We start from the raw sequence: 17242 nt of genomic DNA, 5'->3' as shown, positions 1-17242 counted from the left end.
ATTGTAATAAAATTGTACAGTATTAATGTCTTACTGTATATTTGATCAAATAAATGCTGTTTTGGTGAGCAGAAGAAACATTTAAATATCGTACTTTTTCTAAACATTTCACAACCATTGTATATCTTGGGTATTTACATTTGTCTGCATTTTAAATGTTGAATGTTTCACATTTTTGCTTACACCAAAATAGTAATATGTTAGTCTTATGATAAAACACAGAAAATAAGTGTTGAATAAAGATGGTTAAGTTGTTTAGATTGTAAATATATTTGTTTGCCAATTTAATAGGAAAATTCCTATAAAATAATAATAAAAATCTTGAATCTTGAATCTCTTGAACATAATAAAATTCACCCCTGCAATAACTTTTTATTATTTTTTTCAAGATATTTCACAGTAAATGTGGATCTTTCAAATGCTGGTCGGTCTCGGTCTCGACTTCGTCTCATCCTGCCTTGGTCTCGGTCTTGTCTTGGTCTCAAACCCTTAAAGTCTTGGTCTTGTCTTGATCTCAACGCACTCTGGTCTCAGTCTCGACTTGGTCTCGGTTTAGGTGATCTTGACTACAACACTATTTTGCTCAAATAGCATTTAAAAATTCATATTTCAATTTGGTCCAGCCAATGTGCAGGTGCAGTCCTAAGCGTGTTTCTCAGGACACTGGCTGTTTCTATGGGAACTGGAGTTTCTAACAGCAGCTGCAGTGACACAATGACTTTACCAGTTGGAGACTCCTTTTTTTTTTAGGAGGTGACACACTTTTTTGCATTTCTATTAATATAAGTAAATCTTGGTAAATACATGGTATTTAACTGGGAAGTAAATTGCCTATCAAACTGAATGGAAAAAAACAGATTGTTTCAGTATTTTAAATCAGCAATAAAATGGTACCATAAATGAATCTAAATTCTGAAATTTATCATTATGAATGGTAAAAGTGTGCTTATACAACTTCATCATTTGTATATCATTTGATTCTACTGACATGATCAATTGAAAATGATCATCTCTTTTAAATAAAATTCAATGTTAATTTCAGAAAGCATATAGCATTGAGTTTGTGAATAAAGTTCAGAAAGGAATGCCAATAGTTAAATGTTAAATATGTTAAAATGGACTATGGTTGGTTAGTAAATAGGCTAAGGTACGTGCTGTTATTGCACACCAAAGTACCCCAAATGTTTAGTGAATTCGCTCTGAGTCTTTATTTCTCACTCTACAGGGCTAAAACGCAATGAATTGGCTAATTAACCATGTAGGTTTTATCCTCAAACGCATGATAAAGAGGAAAGTAGCAGCTCCATTAGAGTGAGCAAAGCTCTGGCTCATTGTGCCAGCCTCGCTGGAAATGTTGTGTTTCTCTCTGACATGCTGCACAGAAATGGCATTACCTGTGCAGCGAGCCAGAATGCACACTGCACACACACACGGAGGCAGGAAGTTACTATGGAGATGTGACGTAACCACAGAGACCAGAGGAGAACAGTGACGACATCACGCTCAGATGATCACGGCTAATTGAAACACATCAGTATACGTGCAGAGAATAAAAAATAAAATATGCATGAGATAAAGAATATACTGATGATATAGGCACAAACTTAAAAAAAGAACATTGCTTTTACATTAAGTTTCATTGCATGTGGATAACTATAATTCTCCTTAAACATTTATATTAACACAAGAGGGTCTGAGATACTCTGCAGAAGTATTTTAGGCATTTCTATGTAATGAATGTGAAAGTCACAGCATGCAGCTGCACCAGAGAGCCCAAGGCACCTCTGCGAGAGACCCCATTAAAGAGACAGTCCCTCACTGAGATTGAAAATGCACATGTGGTGACTTGTGGATTATTATCCTAGTGGTATAAAAACACATTATGTAACAATCAAGCTTTACACACCTTTTGACCAGTCAACTTTCATTCTTTTGAGTTTGAGATTACAATACATAATACATTTTGTTATTTTGAACTTTCTATGCATCAGATAATTGTGGAAAAATTATTGCAATTTTATACATATACATATGGCAGTGTATCCACAAAAATATTAAGCATAATAATGATAATAATAAATAATTATAATTGAGAACCAAATATATTGAAAATATTGAAATCGGAATTATATATATTTATATATATAGTATATAAAGTATATATATATATATATGTGTGTGTGTGTGTGTGTGTGTGAATAGAAATAGTCGTGCATACAATCGCTCTCTCTCTCTTCATATATATTTAGTCAAGCATAAATAGAAAAAGCAGTTTAGACACGTCTAATGAATAATAAGGTTTCTATGTGCTACTGCACTAGGCCAAAAGCACGTCTGCACCATCACCCTTTTCACCTTTATTATGAAATGTACAAGAAAATCCAATGACCATTTCCAAAAACTGCATATTACATAACCAAGTTCTTCATCCCCTCTTTGTTATATCTACAAAGACAACATGGTGCATGTCATAAAGCAAAAACCCTCTATCATGATGTTAAATGCCCAGAACCTAGAGATAAACATGCCTTAAATACTCAGTGTTTTACAATAAAACAGCACAAAAATTTTGCTGAAAGACAAGGACGCATTATGGCAAAGGACCTATCTCTACAAAGAAAGAGCCATAGGTGCTTGTTCTGATGTTCAAGTAATTTCACAGAGAGCAAACATGACTAAGACAGATTATGCAACTTTAGTCTTTTTACTGCAGTGCTATTTCAGGGGATGCTGTTTGCAGATGCAAAATGATCTTGAATGAGGTCAAATTACAAAATAAACTATAAATTAATGAAAAAGTAGGGCAACTTTTTTGTCACTGGATGCACTTGTCACCCAACAATAATGCTCATTAAAGATTTACTCAAATATGATACTGTAATGGGCAGCATCCTTAATTGAAAGGGTCTTATTTACTTCTTAGTAGTATTTTAGTCACTTCTAAGTAATGAATAACAAGGTCTCTATAGTGCATATGCCCCAAAGAAAGCCACAGAAAGTACTGATCATCATTCCCAAGAGTCCTCCATTAGTTATTTGCCACATATCAAAAGCTATTTACCTGCAATACCACACCAATTTAGGAGCAGTTAATTGAAGTTTCACACTCAAGTGTATACTGGTCACCTTAAAGGTGAAGTGTTTAATATTTGTGCAACTAGTTGCACAAAACAGAATTGCAAATAAAACTACTATTTTTAAAGGTTATACCATCTCAAACTCAAACCATTGGTTGAACCAATGATGTTATCTGAAAAAACAGAATGCAGTTCCTTTTGGTGTCACTAGTGGTAGAGAATCACATGAAATCACATCTTCACCTTCAACCATAAGTATATAAGACAAACTATTTAGCGTCATGAAATAAAATGAATTTAAAAAGGGGGTATTTATACAACTAAGTTTTATTTCACTTTTGCTGGTAATGCTCCGCAGAAAGCCTGTCACTAACAGTGCTATTTCTATGAAGAAAGCTTGCAGATGCTTGAGCTATACTTTATACACTGTCAAAGAGAAAATAGATTGCTCTATCTAGCCACATCTGCAGCACATCACCTGAGGACCTGTCCCACAGAAGACTGTCCCAGATAGCAGCTGTTGCAAAGAGGAACTACCCGGGAAATTCTATCCTATAGATTCAGAGTGTCCTTACACATCCGACCCCATACTGTCAAAATGGATAAATATAACACTGCATACTTCCACTCTGCCAAAACCGTAATTACCTAGTTTATCTTCATTAGGCAAAAACTTGAATATGGGACAGCACTAGTCAAACAAATTTAGGGAGAGAGGAGAGGTGCAAACAAATCAGAAGAGAAAAACAAGGTAGAATTTAAGGTGTTGTGGAAACACTGTATTACATTAGTGATGTAACACAAGGCAAACATCTGCTTGGATGGGGACCACTGGGGAGTCAGCAGAAAATGTCAGGGAAAAAAAAGTGTAAAATAAATAAATAAATACTCATAATTATTTATTATTAAATATATAATTATTCATAAATTATTATATATACATAAAATATAAGAAAAATCCAAATGTTTAATAACAATTTATATATATTTTCATTTCTAATAATAATGTATTGTCTTTATGATATCACAGTATTTATTTTATTTAATTAATTTATTTATTTCTAGGGAGGCGCTAATTCCCAAGGAGATCATATTTGTGGCTCCATGGTCTTAAAAAAGTTTAAACCCCATTGAAAAGAAAATCAGTACCTATAAAGAAACTACAAATAAACTCCATATGGGAATTCTTGAATGTTTAAAGTATTGGGTCTCAGGAAAAGCATGGGAACGGACCTGTCTGAGAATTGTACAGTATAGTTAATGATCAGACTATCGGGTGAATGATTAAACAAACCATCAGGAGTGAATCTATGGTGGTTATATATAAAGTCAGTGATTGGGTAGTCTCAGCCTCAGACGTCACGCCCACGGAATGCTGGCTAAACGTCTGATGCATATGGCACACTTTTCTGGAAACACTTCAGGAATGTCGACGTCGTAATCTGACCAGTTGAATTAAACCGGATTTCCGGTGAGACGCGAGTGTCGCATTTATTTTCTAAACGTGACGCTAAACTAAACGAACTATGATTGGTTGTTTGACATGTCGGTCAAACGGCCTCATGGGCGGGCCTTGGCCAAAGAAAGCGGACATATATTCCAGACCTTCTGCCATCAGTCTGAAGGTCTGGCTACGCGAGATTGGGTATCAGTAATGGGTCGTTTATGGATGTGACAGTCCATTAATAGTCTCATTAGTGACTGCTGGCGGTGTGGCTCCTGCTGTTCATGTCTGCTGTTAGCCAGAAGAGCTGGACAAGAGCCTCATCTCCACCAATCAATCTTCAAAGGACTAGAGGGGCAGTCAGGAAGCTTTGAGATTCTGGGTAAACCAGTGAGAGAGATGAGGGGCTTTCGCACCGCGTAGTTCTAGGAACCTGCTGGCTAGTTCCTAGAGAACCAATTTTTCCCTCAGGCCATTTTCTTGGTTGCATTTGCACCAGCAGCAGGAGAGAGAGAGTAAATATGTTTACATGGCTTTTTAAAAATGCCAGGTAGCCGGTGTTTCGCGTGCATTTGGCCAATCAGCGTACACCCATGAAACTGTTTTAGACCCTACTCTGAAGTAGGAGTTAATTTAGTTCCTCCAAATGGAGATCCTAGAACTAAAACTGTTCCTAGTTCCTGTGGTGCGAACACGCCAACAAGTGGATAGTTCCACAATTAATTCAGGTACTATGAAAAGGTTCCCGCGGTGCGAAAGGCTCTATGGTTTCTGGGGCATCATTAAGTGTAGCAGCACTACTAAATAATACTAAATGCATAATAAATCACAAAAATGGCCAGATAAAATGTCTTTAGTCGCGAAAGCTTTCAGAGGTTGACTAGTCAAGTTGAGCAATGAGGACTACTAATTTAGCCACATTTTCAATATTTTAAATTTGATGTTTTTAGCACCCCTCATTAAGATGTCTATAGAGCCAGGTAAAACCAAAACCAGCATAATTATAAAGTTTTGAACAATTAACTTGAAAATAGTTTTACACATCAATGCACATTGCATTAGTTAAAATGTCATTTTTAGCAAATACAATAATCACTTAACCAATCAATATCATTTAAAGTGACTCAGACCACAAATAGTGTTAATAAACTGTCACAGTTAGGATGTCAATCATACTCCATAGGACAAACTGCATAATACCATCATATTTATCCTATTTATTTTAACCATGTCATTTTATCTTCAATCCCCACATTTCAATATATTTCAAGTGCCACCTTGTGAAGCAATGACAAGTATTTACTAGCTTCATACACTCTTCAGGCCTATTCTTTCACAACATTTTTTTTTATCTTAGAGATTTACTGAAGGTTGTCGGGCGTTAGTCAGATGACACATTCTTCTATTTTAACAAGATGTCCAGTCCCTGATGATGAAAAGCAGTCCTACTGATGCTAGCACCATATTTCACTGTATTTTGAGGCAAAAGGAGTGTTGCATTAGTACCACACAAAATAGCATTGAATTTTGGCTTCCAAAATTGGTCTTGGTGGCATTCTTCCTCCATCACAGCTGTGTCTGATTCTTCTGTGTTTTATCCTACATTGCTCTTTTGGGGTAAATCCTACTGTACATGTCCACCCTCCCATACGGACACCTTGGGACAATCACAAAAACAATCAACTCCACCAAAATATCTTTTGTCAGTACTCTCTTCCTCAGAAGGTTACATTACAAACCAGCATACCACCTTCAAATATGTTTCAACTGCAGCTTTATGTAATCAGACAGAATATCAAACAAAGGCTTTTATAAATTCAAAGCAGTCAAAAGATTAAAGGCTTAGAACTCATTATTCTTTCATTGTGGATTTTAATACCTTAAGCATATTTGTCTTTTTTACAGAGCAGAAATGCTTATTTGAAAGAAAAGTAATGAGCTACCTTCTCATATCCTTACTCGTAATTTGCACTACACCGCATGGTAGTCAGCTCACGTTTGATCTAAATCGGACAATTAAAAAGCTAATCAGTGGTTCTTCCCCTCTTAGCGCAGGTGAAAGGCTATCTGAATGTGCTAGCACCCACAACGTGTGCTGGGGTTCCATGCTAATTGCTGACAGTGGAGCGGTTTAGCTATTTGAAATGTGCTATATGTCGTTTATTTTATCTTTACTGCATTGATCAAATGTTGTAAAACAAATTTGATTTAAGATATATTCTCTTCAAACTCATGTACGAGCTCTTATAAATTGTATCTTTTATAATATTATAAACAATAATAAAAATAAAAATAAGAAATATTTCTTGAGCACCAAATCAGCACATCCGAATGATTTCTGAAGGACCATGTGACATTAAAGACTGGAGTAATGGCTGCTGAAAATTCAGCTTTGCATCATAGGAATAAATTACATTTTAAATATATTCGATTTTTCAAATTGTAATACTATTTCACAATATTACTGTTTTTACTGTATTTTTGATCACATAACTGCAGTCTTGGTGAGCATAAAATACTTAAAAAGACTCTGTGCGTGTGTGTGTGTGTATGCGTGCGTGTGCATGTATGTACTGTATATAGGAGCAACTTCATATTATATCCACATATCATCTTCATCCATATATTGTTGTTTGTTTGTTTGCTTTTTAGATGAACCCTTATTAGATGAGCCCAAAATGAAAAAAAAGTCAATTGAAATGCAGGCTACTAAAGTTAAAACAGGAACATAACACCATCTAAGAAGAACTAGGGATAGTTACTTCAAGAAATGTGACCCTGGAAAACAAACCCAGTCATAAGGATCTTATGAATAGCTGCTGCACACAGGCCATCAGACTCAGTATCCCACTCTGAAAAACATCAGCATACTAGTTTCTGTAAAGTGAACTTGAGAACATATTGTTTTCAGTGCGTAACATTTCTGGCAGGTCATCCCGGTTTTCAGAGTGCCCGTATAACATGCTTGTCGTTGCTACATTACAATGTGTGGCTGGTTTTCATCTACATACGTCTAAAATATTTCAAACATCTGTGTGCAATCCATCTGCTCGCTCACTGACTGGCCAGAGTCTCTCCAGGAGATGTTCAGTGGTCTTGTGGAGTTCTGCTGAACTGTGCGTTGCATTTGATTTACTCGGTCAGAGCGATTTTGGCTTTAGCAAACTCCATAAACAAATGCAATGCAGGGGCTGAGCCGCTCTTACCACAGCACAAACAAAGAAGGTGGAGGATCATAAATCATAAATCACACCTCTAATGAGGACATTTAGAGCATGCTATATAGAGAGAAAAGGTATGTAGGGCGCCCCCTCCTCCTTGAATTAATGACCTGCGCTACACGTGAGGGCAGCTGAAGGAGAGGCATGTGGAGGAGATAGAAAACCCCTTGCTGTTTCTCTCTCTCCATCGCCTTTTCACCTCGTCATGCGCTCCAGTGCGGCAGCTACCTCCGTCCTGACTAAATTGTCTTGTGTATTCCAAAATAGACTGCTAGCCTAAAATAAAACCATTCTATTAATTAGGGACGTTTTATTGGGTGATTCAATACCTTTTGTTAATTACTGAGAATTTTTCTCTCTGGTTATTCAAGATATTGATAAACTCTCAAAATGAAATCAAAATTGACATTCCAAAATTTACTTTCCAAAAACATTACAGGAGTAAGATTGCTAATTGAATTTCGGTAACACTTTAGAATAGGGAACACTTATTCACTACTAAATCATGCTTAGAAAGATCTTTGTGATTATTACAAACAAGATCATTCTTATCTTTAATTAAATAAAGAATATTATTTTTTTTTGAAAAACAAAAGATTAAAATAACAAAATAAAATAACTTGCTCTTCCTCTGAAATGACTTTCTCTTTCTGCTAATGTTATTGAGGCTGCAAATGCTATTTGATAACGCTAATCAAACTAGCTATTTAGCCATTATTTTAGCAAACTCGCAATGAGGTCTGGCTCCATTCTGGAGTGTAACATTGACTTTTTACATTACAATCAATTCACAACCACTAAAAGTCCTGTTGTACATTTTTTACCTGCTAAATATCCTTTCACTATGAAATACATCACATTACAGAAGTAAAATAAACAAATAAAAAAATAAAAATCATGAGACAGTGTTGCTCAACATGCAGAGAAAACCCAAGATTCCTGGATTCAGTAAACATCAATAACACAGTGCTACCAGTGCTATACAAGCAATCACTAGACAGTATATTTAAGCATGCATTCCATTTTGATTGACTACAGATTTACATTTATGCATTTAGCAGACGCTTTTATCCAAAGCGACTTACATTGCATTCCGACCAGATTCCGTGCAGATTGTACACTGTACAAAAAAAATTAAAATGTACTGGTAATTTTCTGCCAGGACATTATGAATTTAACAGACATTTACATTAACTGTAAAATGCAATACAATGAAGTGCAAAATTCAAAAAATTCAATACAGACAAAACAATCAATACGGAAAATTAATTCATTTTAATACAGTACATTCTGCCCTGTTTTAAATATAAGCATGCATAGAGTAATATGTAAACATAATGACGAAGAACTGGATGATGTTTTCTTAATGAAAGTTTAGAGCATGTTTATCTAATCCTGTCAGTCACGACACAGGTATGATATAAACAGCTGCTTGCCACACACTTGTGATAATTCTTCTGTCATCTTTGCATCACTTCAACTCCACCTTGATTTCTATTCATTCTGATTATATGTTTAGTAATCAAACAGTCCAGCCCATCACAGACATAAGGTTAATGTTAACTTCTTCAAACAGCTCAGCAAAGTCAATAACAATGTCACTTCATCATTCTTATGCTGTAATATACATTTGCCATATATGGACACTTTTAGATATGTAGGGCACACTTAATGTTTGAATATCATTAAATGAGACTCAAAATATCAAACCAGGTGGCATCTGCTAACAAATGATGAGTTTTCCCTTTTAAGAATTTGGCACGTGAAGTGAGCTTGTGCTATTTCTAATATCTTTCATAAATATCTCTTTATGATTTAAACAGACTACTGAGAAATACCGGGAACTAAACTAAGTTTGCATCTATCTATAATTAAAAATGAGCTAAAAATGTTATTTTAGGCTTTAAAATATATGCAGTGTCTCCTCTTTAAGCTTGATTTACTTTACTGAGTCTCCTGCTGTACATTTAGACTGTGTTGAGATGATTTTTGTAATCAGTGTTTGAACGGAGAGCTTAATTGCCAACTGTGATGTACCGAAAGAAGAGCCATTATTTGCTCTTCACACTTGATCAAATGACTGGATGATTTTTATTCACTGTGAATACATGTCAGAAATTCTGCAGGAACGTCAGCCTGTGCTGCGTATATTTAGTGCCGGGGCTCTGCTTTAATGCGTAAAGCCATTTTTCAAAGAGAATTGTGAATGATTAGCTGTCAAAGGGATGTACAGAGAGGCTGGTTTGGTGTGTAAGCATGGCTTTTGTAGGTAATGGTGCACCAGACAACAACATCACTGGCTTCATCAGCTCAACTGAAAGCTAAACTGCAGAGTCAGTATATTTTAAAGCTGACAGAAAATTGTCACAATGGCCGTAACAACATATGTAATGCAGCGCTATCCCTTTAAAATTGCGCTACAGTAGATGATGGCAAAAGTAACCTTATATCCAAAAAATATGTGAAAATGAGCATTCAAAATTAAATATCTGATACCAGATGATAAATATATCCAATACTGACTAATACCAATAAATCAAAAACCGCATGATAACCGATACGGTGCTAATATCACTTGAAGACTTAATTTACACCTTTGTTACAGTGACACCTAATAACCTGCGCATGGGCTTCAATGGCTACAAATCTGTAACCTGAACACTGTTGGACCTCTGACATTTCACACATATTCTAAACCTTCAATTTGTCTGTGCAGTATAGATTTACAATTACGGCACTGATCCATCTCAAGTCATCCATCTGGGACTAGCTTGCTGTCAGGCTTGTGGCCCAGGGTGGTGTAAAACTACCTAAAATAATGAACTGCTCTGCTCCAAATAGAGACTAGGCAAGGTGTGGGCCAGAGTGGATGATACATGAGCTGGTCAGAAGAGAATGAGAGAGAGAGTTAAGAACAACAAGAAGTAACCCTACTTGGAAAACAAAATCAATTAAGCAGCCAGGTCACCTATAGAATGGAGACATTATCTAGCTAAGACTATGAGAATTAATGTTATGGGAAAAGCCTGCATGCCATGCCTATAAAGTTAGTGCTAGTGTAAGAAACTACAGTCAGAAAATGGATGCTATATTTATGGAAGCATCGGTTCCATTCATAGGGGTAAACAATATGGTTGGACAGTAGATACAATTAGTATTTTCATGGGCCGCACCATAAAAAGTTCAATGATTGCAAGATTTAGAGACAATACAGCACTGGCTTGATAGGGTAACTAAAAGGTGTAAGCCTAATTGAGTTCTGATTCACAAATGAAAAGTAACAAAGAGAAGGAAGGACAAAGATTTATAATTGTGTCAAAAGCAGCTGATGTAAAGCTGCTTTGACACCATTTGCATTGTTAAAAGTGCTATACAAATAATAGACTTGACAAAGAGATGACCATCTGGGCACAGATCAGGGTGATACTGTACTGTTTCAAACTGAAGCCCTGCATTCTCTATAATGCAAAGACACCTGTGGACAGTCTATCACACTGCAATGACTTTCATTCATTTAAACCAGAGACATTTCAGGTGTTCTATTGTCCATAGTTCCACGTTTACAAGTAAGAAGGATTGTAGATTCAGGAATGTGAATCAATGTCAAGGACATGCAAGTGAAAGATGGAATCATTAAAAAAATTGAGGCAAGTATAGACTATATCTTATTTTTATATCTATGCGTTTAACATTTGACAGCTTTTTATTTATACCCTAACAAATTTTTTTTGTAAAATATTTTTCTTGTGCGGTCTTTCTTTAAAAAAAAAAAAGGCAAAAATAACAATAAAAAGTAGGGACAAAAGTACACATTTCTAGGTTTGATAAATATATTCCTAAAAACAGCATAAATGAATAAGGCGTCACAAACATTACACAACAGCCAGAAACTGGGACTGTAATTAAGGAAAACTATTGATCTTAAAGACATCAGGTTTATCCAGTGCTGTGCATTTCTTAAACGTGTTGCGAAATTTGAGCCAAAACATGCCAAATTACTTTCTAACATTGTCCAAAATAATCAAAGACAATAGGAAGACCTAAACATCCTGTCCATTATTCTTTGTTTCACACTTTCTTTCTCTGTCCATCTTCCAGATAAGAGCATGCCGTGCATGAACATGAGATACATGAGAGCATCTGAGCTCACAAGGAATGTGAGTTTAATGTGGAAAGCAATGTTTTATAGTGCAGTATATATTATTTTGGGCCTATTTTCATTTATTTATAAAAATAATTATTTATATGACATTTGTCTGAGATCGTAACTAGAGCTATATTACTAACTAGCTCACCTTTATTATGGATTTATACCTTTTTTTCAACTTTCTCTGGGTAAAATGACAGAAATCCAAAAAAGATGGTGCAAAGAGGTCCAAATCCTGTCCAAATCAGTACATGACATCACAGATGTCCTCTGTTAATAATTTTACTCCAGCCGTTTGAAAAACTAATCCTGTCCAAACAGTGCAAAATAGAGATAAGGGTTGTGAGAAAGAAAGTGAGAGAGAACGAAAATGGGGGACACGAGAAATGATGAAAAGAAAGGACAAATAAATAAATAAATAAATAACCTCAGAAAACAATAAAGAAGCTCAGAGGCCTGACCTGCTGGCCCAGATGCAGGCAGCATGTCTGTCAGAGCAGTCACTTCATATCAGTGTCTGTGCTGGCTGGCAGGTTCTCGGCACAGCTCTCCCTGCCTTCATCATTCCCTATTGCTCCCTCCAAATCCACCTCTTTGCTTCTTCCACTTCTCTTTACTTGCTTTCCCTCCAGGCATTTGCAAAAGAACATCTTCCTCTATATTAAAACACTGTATATGTAAATTAAATACTCTATCCATTACATCCAACAGCTGTAATTCAATGTGCACAGTTGTGGAAATTATGTTATACAACAAGATTATCAACAAATACGGTGCCCTTAAGTGAACACGCAGAGCATTATACGAAAACATCTTTTGTTTGTATGATGTGAGGGTACTACGACAGATGCACAAACACTGAATGGCTTTTAGAGAGATACATTTAATAGTAAGATTATTATAAAGAGTCATTATTTTTGTGCAGAGTTGCAAAGATACAAACAGCCATATGGAGTGTATTGTATGTGGATGGATTCAGATTGTGTGGTATCGTGAATGAGGGAGCGGACAAATCTAGACAAGCTTATAAAAAAGCCTCTATGCTAATATTTGCCAACTTTTAAGGAAAAACCTTCATGCAAGTCCTGGCTGCTATAACGAAAACATGAGTGATATAGTGCTTTTAACATGTTAGCCTGAGAAGGTACAGACACTGTTACAGACATCTGCCACATTGCCCTAGCTCAAGTTTGAACAAATTAGTGATGAACATAAATCTAAGTAGATGATTTTGATCATTAGGGATCCCTGTGTTAGTCATATAAAATAATTATTTATATATACACATAATAATGTAGAATTTATGTTCAATCAGTAATGAACTCTTTCAGTGCATGTGAATCAGTGTATAAACCAACACAGGCTTACTACAATACATGTATTATGGGTCAGAACACAAACTTTATCAGCACTGCAGGGGGAAAAGTGTAAGTATGATTCTCTGAAACAATAAATAATGTGAATATGGATGTCTCTGAATTAATTGTTAGAGTATGGCTGTCTTAAGTAATAGTTTATATTATGAGCATCGCTCTTTAAAATAGTTTACGGACGCAAGTACACCTCTCTAATATGGTTAATAGTGTAAATACAACTGTCTACAACGGGTAATTAGTTGACTCAAATGGTTAACAGCTCTCAAAAACTGATTAAAGTGCTAGCATGGTTCTCCAAAATGGTTAAATTTGAGTAAGGTTCTTTAAAATAGTTAACAGACGTAAGTAGCCTATGACTCTATAGTGTAAGAACGGCTGCCTGTAACAGTTATTAAGAGTATGGTTCACTTAAACAGCTAAGTTCTCTAGTTATTATGATTCACTGAAGCAGTTCATGTTGTATGTGGTTATTTAATATAACAGTCTCAAGTACACCTCTCTGAAATGGTTAGTCTGAGCACAGTTCTACAAAGGTTACATGTAGAGTATGGTTTACTTAAACAGTTAAGTTCTCTAACAGTTAAGTTTTGCTCTCTAAACAGTTTATAGCCTATACAGTTATCTGAAACTGTTAATTATGTGATTAGGATTATTTAAATAGTTAACAGTCTTAAGTGCGCATCTCTAAAGCGGTTAACAGTTTTAGAGAACCATACATTATTGAACAGTTCAGAGTGTGATTCTGCATGTTTCCCTTTAACTCAGTGCAGTAACGCGATACGGTTCTCTAACTAAAACAGTTTAGAGTGCGAGTATGATTCTCCCGTAAAACTTTCCATTGCCCCCCTCCTCCTTCACAAACACACATTCCTGACAAATCCTGAACCGAAACTCACCGGAATTCTCGGCCAAACTGGACAAGCCGGACACCGCCAGCAGCAGCAGCCCCATGAAGCACATCTGTCCTCCGAACAACTCCTTACGCTTTTTCCTCCGCGCTTTGATCTTCTTCTGCTGGAGCATCACTTGCAGCGGTCGAGTCCACACGCGAACACACGCATCCCCATCCATCTCCACAGCTCAATACAGCTACAAATGTCACAAACACAGACAGATATGGTGCGACTGAGAGTTTTAAGCCGGAAGATGAAAGGCTATAGTGTGTTTGCTGCGTTGAGGTGAATATTCCCCCTATATGACTTCAAATTGTAATGTGGTGAAATAAAGATGCTGCGCGCGCCCCATGGATGCGTCAGTTTGGTGCCAGTTCTCTCAGGACACAAACTGCTGCTGCTGAGAGATTGAGGATGTAGAGGAGGAGAGATCGCGAGAGGGATGGAGGGAGGGGTGAAAGTAAGGAAGTGAAAGCACTCAGAGAGAGAGAGCGAGAGACGGAGAAACTGGAACGCAGCTGTTCTAATGGTGCACCTAGGATGAAGTCCATGCACTGAGAGAGAAAGAGAGAGAGGCAGAGAGAGAGAGAGAGAGAGAGATAGGTGGGCCGGAACGAGGGGCAGTTGTTGGTGGGTTTAAAAGGAGGAGCTATAGTCCGATTTACCGCAAACAAAACCCTCTGCTCATTACCACCCTCTATTGGTAGCATTTTGCTGATATTATTTGCAGATATGCGATAAGGTACGCTACATTCACATTTGAATTAGTCAAAACTAATTCTTCAAAAATGTTATTGTATTGACGTGCGCCGCAAATAGGATACTATTGTTTATACCGGACCTAGTTGTCACTGTAGTTATTAAATATAAGGTTTTATGTCAAATGTCCAAAATATCTGTTTTCTCTAGCAGTAATTTGATATGGTGGGTTCCTTCTTAAAATAATACTACTACTAGTAGTAATAATAACAATTCTTATTAAATTTCATATATGTCTTTATATAAATTAAATTAAAACAAAAATATTATACTAATATATTTATGCTACAGCTGTTGGGTAAAGATAAAATCACACCACACTAGCATACATGCAGACTTGTCTTCAGTTATTCAATTAGCTACAGTCAAACCAAAAGTTATTCAGACACCAGATATATATTTTTTTTTTTACTAGTGGGTGCAGGACGCTATAGTTCAGTTATGTAAGCGAGGATAGCAAAATAAAGTAAACTGTGACATATTATACCCAGCAATTCTTCATACAGTGGACTACCAGAAAAATTGATAAAAAAAAATTGGGACCTGGCCATGTTTTGCTTAAGTGTTTTTCTTTAAGTGCTAATGCAACCTGTTTTATGCCACAGACCGAACAAAATTAACCATTGATTGGTAATTGGTTGACCTAAATTGGTATTATCTAATTGTGTACTTAAATTTAACACCTGGCAGCTATTCAGATGAATTTGTTCTGACACAGTTTAACTATGAATTCTTGTGATATTTTATTACCATTTAATCTAAACTATAGCGAATAAACTGTGATAATGTGAGAAATGTTGAAGGTGTCCGAATAAATTTTGGTTTGACTGTATATAATGCAGTTCATTTTCACCCAAAAGGTTGAACTGTGCTCCGAGGACAAGGTTATTTTTCATAAATGTCAAGTTGTCACATTTTTTTCATTGGTCATTTTTGATTCAGATGTTATACATTTATACAATTTAGTAATAATAGGATAATCAATATCAGTGAAAATGTTTAATAGCTTTTTTATAGCCTATGCTTTAAGGCACAGAAGTGTCTACACACACAAAAGAAGTTATATGACTAAATATTATATAAATTATTAAATATTCACTGTAAAAGGTGTGACAGCTTGCTTCAGACTCCCCTATATCTTCTTGAACGATCTCATAAGTTAGAGAATCTCAGCAGTTCCATGCACCTGATCAGTATTTTCTCATCATGCGCCATAATACATGCTTTCTGAGTTTGTCTCAAAACCACACAGCTGCAGATCTTGTAGCTATTGCTTTTTAAATACTTTACAGGTTCAAATAGCAGAAATGTTTTTCCCCTCCCTGAAATATGTTAAACACTGCAGAGATAGAGCTTCTAGGTGCTCTGTGTTCCCTTCGTCCAGCACTGTGTCAGCAGCTGGGTCGGCTCCCATTGACTGCATGGCTTGTGTGCCTAATGCCACTGCTAGGACAACAATGCACTATTTATGGAGAGAAGCAAAGAGTGGGCGATGAGCCTATTGGATTAATCTGGACCACATTGCAATGGGCACATACTGACAGATTGGGTGTAATCTCTGTCCATAGCCCAATACTTTAAAGTCTCAGATTCTCCAGTGGAATATGCCAAATGATGAGTTAGCTGTTGAAATGGGATTTTTCAATCTGTTTGCATCAGCAAAGAGGCCTGAGTCAGATGGACAAAGTGTGCAAATGTTGTTTGGTTATTTTACCTGACATTTACACAGGATGGAATATTAAAACAAGGTAGTGTAAGCTCTTTAGCCACTGTTTACCCAGCCCATGTGACATCGGTCCTTTTCTAGCCCCCCTTCTGCTTTCATCTATAGCTTGTGATCTGTGCTTCACCTGTTTCTCTCCCCCTCTCTCTTTCTCTCTGCTATGAATCTGTGTGTAATTCAGTTTGTCTTTTGATGTGCTATTAGCCTCATATTGTCTTGATGTTCCATATCCATCTGTGTAGTAATTGTTTACCAATAAAAGATTTTTTCCACGCCTTTGATCACCATGGTCGGTTCTTTAATATGCATTTAAAAAGGACCGAATGCAGCAGGCAGATTCACCATGTAAATATCACGTGTTTCATGTGGAATGTTAGCTGCCTTAGGTGAATTTCCATAATGACACGAGTGACTCACCATGATGATACATTTCAAGTCATCTGCTCTTGTCAAACTGATTATAATGTCTGGTGGAAAACCCCTTAATTGATGGTCATGCACTTAATTTTTTTTAACAGTGCAGTGTCAGAGTTAGCTCCCATGCACTAAACCAGATTCACAGTTATTAGATTTGCATTTATTCTGCCCATTCATGCAGCCAA

General features: G+C 36.3%; 1 protein-coding gene across 1 annotated transcript in view; it reads right to left on the bottom strand.

Moving 5' to 3' along the window:
• LOC306884660 (sodium/potassium/calcium exchanger 3-like) overlaps nt 1–14683 on the bottom strand; it is a 72521-nt gene extending 57838 nt beyond the window's left edge. Inside the window, exon 1 of the mRNA XM_079440725.1 lies at nt 14162–14683. Coding sequence (XP_079296851.1) covers nt 14162–14336 — 175 coding nt within the window. The 5' untranslated portion in view covers nt 14337–14683. The remainder of the gene's footprint in view (nt 1–14161) is intronic.
• Between the last annotated feature and the right edge of the window lie 2559 nt (nt 14684–17242).

Source organism: Barbus barbus (genome assembly GCF_936440315.1).
Source record: "Barbus barbus genome assembly, chromosome: 18".
In the NCBI taxonomy this organism is placed as follows: domain Eukaryota; kingdom Metazoa; phylum Chordata; class Actinopteri; order Cypriniformes; family Cyprinidae; genus Barbus; species Barbus barbus.
Note: the sequence above shows the minus strand (reverse complement) of the source record. Positions and strands in the feature narration are given on the sequence as shown.